The sequence below is a fragment of the Galeopterus variegatus genome, unplaced genomic scaffold, assembly GCF_000696425.1.
Source record: "Galeopterus variegatus unplaced genomic scaffold, G_variegatus-3.0.2 Scaffold140, whole genome shotgun sequence".
Lineage (NCBI taxonomy): Eukaryota > Metazoa > Chordata > Mammalia > Dermoptera > Cynocephalidae > Galeopterus > Galeopterus variegatus.
In genome coordinates this window covers 374,872-382,701 of record NW_007726251.1, presented here as the reverse complement: position 1 = coordinate 382,701, position 7,830 = coordinate 374,872, and the positions used below count along the sequence as shown (strand labels likewise).

General features: G+C 39.3%; 1 protein-coding gene across 1 annotated transcript in view; it reads right to left on the bottom strand.

Moving 5' to 3' along the window:
* NOXRED1 (NADP-dependent oxidoreductase domain containing 1) overlaps nucleotides 1–7,830 on the bottom strand; it is a 32,202-nt gene that overhangs the window by 15,826 nt on the left and 8,546 nt on the right. Inside the window, exons 2-5 of the mRNA XM_008590326.1 lie at nucleotides 7,370–7,566; nucleotides 2,414–2,594; nucleotides 1,671–1,822; nucleotides 931–1,153 (exon numbers count right to left, since the gene is read on the bottom strand). Coding sequence (XP_008588548.1) covers nucleotides 931–1,153; nucleotides 1,671–1,822; nucleotides 2,414–2,594; nucleotides 7,370–7,566 — 753 coding nt within the window. The remainder of the gene's footprint in view (nucleotides 1–930; nucleotides 1,154–1,670; nucleotides 1,823–2,413; nucleotides 2,595–7,369; nucleotides 7,567–7,830) is intronic.

Genomic DNA, 7,830 nt, shown 5'->3' with positions numbered 1-7,830 from the left:
TTGCGATCCGTTGCCGGTCACGAAAAAAGACAAAAAGGGAAAAAAAAAAAAAAAAAAGAAAAGGATTAAAGTGTTGAGTGAATCTGGTGACATGGAAATCACTGGTAATGAGCAACAATTTTGAGTATTAGATGATCAAAAATTAAAAAGACTGTATAGTTATCAAGCTATAGAGAAATGGCACTCATACACTGTTGGTGAAAATGTAAATGAGCACCACATTTTGAACAAGCAATTTGGAAATGCCTGTCAAACATAAAATATATACACCCAGATATTCTTCCACATACTTATCCAACAGAAATATCAGTACAAGTGTGCAATGTAAGTACGAGACTGTTTGAGCAGCCCTTTATGCAAAATATGGGGCAGGGGGAAAAAACTACATCTCTATCAAGTGGAGATAGAGTGAATAAATTTAATTAAATGCAGCCAATAGATGCCTATGCAGCTGCTCATAAATGAAGTGGATATGATTGCACTAACATAGAATAGTATCTGCAATATAGTAAGTGAAAAAGCAGTGTGTGTGTGTGTGTGTGTGTGTGTGTGTATGTATATATATATAGTTCCCGTGTTTCTAACACTATTTATAGAAATAAATATGCATACACATTATAAATACTTATGATGAGACTTCAAAAAATTCATGGAAATATTCGTATTATTTTTTAATTCTATTTTTCCATGAACTTTTTGAAGTACCCTCATATAATGACAATATATATATATGTTTGTAAATAGGTAAAAAGACAAAAACATAAAAACTGTTAGAGGGAGACAAAGGAAGGCTTTCACTTTTTTACCAAAGTTTTGACAAAAATAACACATTTTTGTTTTTAAAGAGAACATGAAAGGATAAAAGGAAAAGTGTCTGCTGAGACAGGAGTATGAGAAAAATTAGAATGGCCAGCTGTCTGACCACCTTACCTGTTCTGAGACAGGTTCTTGACATAGGTTTTGCTGACAAAATTTGTTAACTGAAATTTTGGGCAAGATGCTGTGTCTTTCTCACAGTCTTCAAAGTGCACAGAGAGAAATAGTTCATTCAGAAACTGTAGCACTTGTGAGTGGGCCACATTGCTTGCTGTGCAGATGTTTAGGGCTGCATAAAACACTCCCTCCAACCACTTGATATTGAGGATTATTCCCCCTACACATCAATGAAAAAGTAAATACCAGTTAGGCCCATTAAAAATGAGTTGCAGGGAACCAAGACAGTTTAGTATCATGTACCTTGAGATAAGCAAACACTATTCTTTCTTAGGCCAAGAGCCCTATTTCTGCCTTTTATAACACATCATGTGTTTTCCATACAAAAGAACAGATAAGACTCGTACAGACATTGCTAATGGCAAAAGTGCCTCTAGAACGGCCCATGCCAGTAAGAAAGAACTGGTGAAAACTGCAAGGTTAGAACAGGGAAAAGCCATTTTAGTCCCAGACTTTGCATCCTCTTGTTTAAGTAAGCTATCTCCTCTGGTTGTTTCCAGTTTATCCTTAAAGGGTCCAAATAATCAGGCTTCTCAGCTTTTTAACACTAAAGACTGTTTCTTTACAAAACCTAACACACACACACACACACACACACACACGGATTTAATAAGATAGCAACAGACCAAAGGGAAGGTAATTTTCAAAAGAATGCCAGAAATATGGTTAAACATTACCAGCAGGACTGTAGGGGCAGGTAGCCTGAAGAATCACAGGATCTTGGAGAGCAGCTGTGATTTTCTTATTGGCCCCCCAGATGTTAACAAAATTCTGAACACAATGATATTGAGGCCGCAAGATATTGGTGTGGTTCAGTAGTAGTTTCAACCTGGAAGTAAGGCCATCAAGTCAGGGAATGCAATGCCAAGGCTGGAATAAACACAATATAATCCATTGAGTTCACATCCAACCCCAGCAACAGACTCCCTGCACAGCACTGCTCAGAGTCAGACTCAGGTCTGGGTTTGCACTGAGGACACTGACTAGTTGAACTGTTCATCTGACCACCTAACAAACACTTATTGAATGTTATCATGTGCCAGGCACTGGGCTAAACACTAGGGGTACTAAAATAATATTTGACAAATGCTTTCAGTAACTTTTCATGTTGTTGACTGGTAGTTTCTCTTCTCATTGATGCACAAGGGGAATACTATTCAGCTTCAAGGAGTGGGCGGCCGTGTTCTTTTGCAGTTCTAAACATTTGTACAACAAAGAAAATGTCCCACCCCCAAGTGCTGCTGTGGGAAAGTGGGGAAGACATAGCAATGTTAGCTGGGTCCTCTGCAGATCAGACTGTTTCCTCCTTACTATTGAGAATGACCAACACCAAGAAGTAGGGGCTACGGTGGAGATGGGAGGCAGAAGTCAGAGGAGACAAAGCAGTTCTGCTAGTTCTCTTCTCACCCTAAAAAGATACCTGGGTAGTGGGGTGGTAGCTACAAAGCTGTACACAATGCAGGTCTTCTTAAGGCTGGTTTGAATTTCTAAGCAGATATTAGGCAGCTGAGATGGCAAGCAGCAGAGGAATATCATGTCGGCCCAACCCACCAGATAAGAGTTATGGTAAAAGCATTGGACCCCCAGTTTCTGGAGCTCATCTAAGAGGGATAAAGGAAGACAGAAAGAGCACAGTACAAAGAAGTTTGATTTGAACTATGGGAAGAAGTTGATCATTATTTTATCTCAGTAAATCGACCCAAGTCTTGTTGCCACACAAATCAGAAGATATGCCCACATACCTTCTAAAAATCATGCAGCAATTCCCTAAGCTCATTACTAAAGCAACTGGTGCCACTGCAATGCATGAATTATAAAATAATTCATCTTTATCTTACTTTTAGGACAAATGCTGGAATTTTTCAAACTTTTTTTAGGAAGAAAAAAATCTTAAAGAAGACTTCTGCTCCAATTTACTGAAGGTTTATCATGTACCAAATAATGTACAAATATATTCATGATCTAAGGTAATCCTCACAAGGACTTTATGAGACAGAGACTAGAATTATTCTCATATTATAGATGAGGAAACTGAGCCTTCAAAGAAGCTATGTGACATGCCCAAAGTTACACAGTTCACTGGGTTCAGTTGGTTGGAAAGACTAGCAGCATAGAATAGTACACAACAGAGTCTGAGAGGAGTTCGGAAAGATTCAACAGTTTCTGTAAAGTATACATAACTTAATGTTAATAAGATAATTATAAATGTAGAAATGTGACAACTCACATAGTTGCATAAGAACATTCACTGGCAGTTAATCATTTCATTGGACTTATTGCAACATGAGTTTTCAAAAGTAAGAATTTAAAATGTTCACTCACATCTGGTAATATGTTACTGTGGATTAAATATGCCCCCAAAACTCATTGAAACTTAATCTCAATTGTAACAGTGTTAAGAGGATGGGAAATCCTATTATGGTAACTGAAGGGCGGGGCCTTTAAAGGTTCTGTAAAGGACTGTATCCTTGTGAATGGATTAATCCAGTAAGGGTTTAATGGATGGTCATGGGCGTGGTTATGACAGCTTTATAAGGAGAGCAAGTGAGAAACTTAACTCTTGCTCAGCCCATTCGTGTGACACCCTGTGTTGCTGTAGAGCCCACAAGAAGGCCCTAACCAGATGTGTTCTCTGGACTTTGGACTTCCTGGTCTCTGAACTGTAAGAAATAAATTTTATCTCTTTATAAATTACCCACTTTCAGGTCTTCTGTTTTAAACAACAGAAAACGGACTAATACATATGTTTCAAGTGTTACTGGAAAACAGAATATGACAGACATTGGAGAGGCGAGTCTTTATCTTAACCACCAAGAGTACATGACAGATGTGATGCTAAGGTTATCTGGATTCTCATAAACCTGGAAGATAGGACAAAGAAGAAAACAGGCACATCCATCATTCTTTCATGTGTTCTCATTCTTTTTGTGTGCATAGAAGCCAATGCTAAGCATTGTGAATTCTTGCTTCCTTACACAACACACAGTGATATTTTAAAACTGTAATTTTACTACTAATAAATATATTGCTTCCCAAAGAATATATGTACTCTATTAGTCCATTTCTGTTGCTAATAACACAAATACCTGAAACTGGGTGATTTATAAAGGAAATGAAATTTATTGCTTACAGTTTCTGAGGCTGGGAAGTCCAAAGCCCAGGAAACATATCTGGTGAAGTCCTTGGTGGTGGTGACAGTGATTCAGGGATCTCACATAGCAGAAATAGTGGAGCAGAGACAGAATTTCATGTGCTCTCCTTCTAAAGCCCTCAGAACCACACCCCTGACCACCATCATTAATCCATTCATTAGGGCATGGACCTACAATCTAATCACTTCTTCCATGCCCCACCTTTCAATTATCATAATAGGGTTTCCCACCCTCTTAACACTGTCACAGTGGGGGCCAAATTTCCAATACCTGGAACTTTGGGGGACATGATTTAAGCTTCAATAAGTTTGGGAAGGCATTCAATCCATGGCATGTACTGTATTAAATATCATATCTACTAGCCCTATTGCTAGGATTAAGAAATATGCCTCAAGTGGTTAAGATTTTTTTTTTTCCTTTTTGTCTATTTTTCTGACCGGTAACGGGATCGCAACCCTCAGCGTCGCGCCCGGACCGGGGACCGGCAACAGGATTGCAACCCTCGGTGTTGCACCCGCTCCGCGCTCAGCCAGTGAGCGGGAACCGGTCTCCACATGGGATCCGAACCCTCAGCGGGAGCGCCGCCACACTCCCAAGCGGCGCACTCTCCAGTGCGCCACCGGGCCGGCCCAAGATTTTTTTTTTTAAAGTTTCCTTAATATAGAAAGAACATTTACAAATCAGTAAGAAAAATACAGGCAACTGCAACAGAAAAAATGGGCAAAAGCAACTAAAAAAGGCAAAAAACCTATGAAAAACATTTAACTCGTTTAGTGATCAATGAAAGACATATTAAAACAAGAAAAATTTTGGGCTGGCCTGGTGGCGCACTGGAGAGTGCACCGCTTGGGAGCACGGCGGTGCTCCCGCCGAGGGTTCGGATCCCATGTGGAGACCGGTTCCCGCTCACTGGCTGAGCGTGGTGCAGGCGCAACACCGAGGGTTGCGATCCCGTTGCTGGTCCCCGGTACGGGCGTGACACCGAGGGTTGCGATCCCATTACCAGTCAGTAAAAAAGACAAAAAGGAAAAAAAAAAAAAAACAAGAAAAATTTAAAAGTCATATTAAAATGGTGATGTTGAAAATGATTCCCAGTATTGACAAAGGTGTAGTGAAATGGGTGTTTTCACAAAAGGCTGGTAAAATTAATACCTGAACAAACTTTTTTGAGGTCAATTTGAAAAAACATATTAGAAGTTTCTTTAAAAATTAAACATAGCACATGACCTAACCATTTTACTGGCAGGTATTTCTACCCATGAAAAATGAAATCAGTTGCCCACATGAACACTTGTGTACAAATGTTTACAGCAGCTTTAGCTGTAACAGCCAAAAACTGGAAACAACACAAATCAACAGATGAATAGATAAGCTAAGGAACATTCATGTAATAAAATACTACTCAGGAATAAAAAGGATACTGATACATGAAACAACTTGGACTTATCTCAAAATAATTATGCAGAGTGAAAGAAGTCAGACCCAAAGAAGAACAGTTTAATTCCACTTACATAAAATTCTAGAAAATACAAACTAACCTATGATGACAAATCAGATCATTGGTTCCTTGGGTGGGAAGTGCAGGAAAGTAGAGAGACAGAGATTACGAAGGGCAAGAGGCAACTTCTGGAGGTGATGGATACTATTGATGGTTTCCCAGCGGCACACGTGTCAAAACCTCAACTTGTACACTAACTATGTGCGATTTATTGTATATAAATAATATCTTAATAAAGTTGTACCTATTCTCTGACCTAGTAATTTTATTTTGAAAATTATGTACAAAGAAGTCCAACTAAATAAGGCACAGTTATATAAATTATGGTATGTCCATACTTTGGAATACTATACAACCTTAAAATCTTTTTTTTTTTTTTTTTTTGTGACTGGTAAGGGGATCGCAACCCTTGGCTTGGTGTCGCCCGCACCGGGCTCAGCCAGTGAGCGCACTGGCCATCCCTATATAGGATCCGAACCCGCAGCCTTGGCACTCCCAGCGCCGCGGCACTCCCAGCGCCGCACTCACCCGAGTTAAGCCACGGGGTCGGCCCTTAAAATCATTTTTTTACATTAAAATTCATCTCTACTGAGGCTGTCCAGTTAGCTTGGTTGGTTAGAGCACGGTGCTGATAATGCAAAGATCCAGGATTTGTTCCTGGTGCCAGAAGAACAAAAAAAAAAAGAAAGAAAGAAAGAAAAATAAATAAATAAAATTAATCTCTATTGATGTAATTAAATTTTAAATCCTGAGAAGAAAACAGAGAAAGGGAGAATGGTGCTGGGTATCTGGTGCTCCCAGCCACTGGCCTGGCAAGCCCATCCTGCTGGGGAAATGCAGGGGAGTGCTTTCAAAGGCTGTTGGTGGCACTTCTTCCTGTAGGATAGCAGAGGGACTTAAAATTATTTTGAAGGATGTTAAATAACGATATGGGAATATGCTCATGACACGTTAAGTGAAAAGAGCAGGATACGAACAACTACGTACAGTATCAGGTACTGATATAATTAGAGGAAAAAATGGAAGGAAACGATATAGGTAGTTTTTATTTTCTTCTTACAGAGTAATTTTCTAAATTTTCTACAATATATATTATATTACTTTACATTATTACTGAAGTATAACTCACATGCAGTGCAACACACAGATGTGAAGTATAAAGCATGATCAGTTTTGACAAATGCATATACCCATTTAACTCACACTTCTCTTAAGAAACAGAACATTTCCATCTCCCCAGCTCCCTTGGCTCCTTTCTCAGTCCATCTCCCCAGAAGCAATCATTGTTCTGATTTCTATCACCATAGATTAGTAAATGAAATCATTACAAAACATTTTTTAAAATTCAGTAAATGTTATTTTAAAAATATATATAAGGCCAAATGCAAATGTTTAAAATTGTTTAATAATCACCAGACTTGAACTGATCTAGTTAGAAGATTTGAACTCTTATGGAAGGCTTACCTGTATCAAAGACCCAGAAAGATAATTCACGACCAAGAGCACAGAGAGGAGAGATAAATAAAAAACATTTAAGTGGAGAAGAAAGTAGTTTTAAGGAACAAATCAAAAAGCCAGCTTTCTAGCTTTTCTTAGGGCTAGCAAGCTGAGAACTCAGCATGCTGCACGCAGGGATTTTCATCTTTGAAGGGCACCCTTTCAAAGTGACCTCGTCAACACCTAAACAGCACAACCGAGCCTCTTTCTACCACACACTGCTCCTCACCCAGAGCCTCTGGCCTCCTAGTGGAGATCCTCAGGCTCTCAGCAGGGATGGGGACAAGCTGCAGCAGTGCATCAGCCAGCTGCTTCCCAAGGTGGCCACCTCCAATGATGCCCATCTTTAACTCCTCGTCAGGAGCATCCAAATCAAGTGATCCAGTTGAGGGACATCTGGAACTTTGATTCTCATGTAATGATTTTCTGGAAAATGAACAGACACATGCATAAATACATGCAAACGCTGTAGCTCTTCTTAACTGTCAACCTCTGATGTTCTTTGCTTAAACTTTCTCATATGGAAGTCTGGTGGCACATTAAGAGGCATTTCAATTGTGTACCATTTATCCAGCCTCACTAGAGAGTGAAATGTTCTCCTGAGTGAATTTTCCAGAAGTGAAAGTATACCTCTTTTCTTTTCTTCTTTTTTTTTTTTTTTTTTTTTTTTTGTGGGGGGGGGGGGGGTAG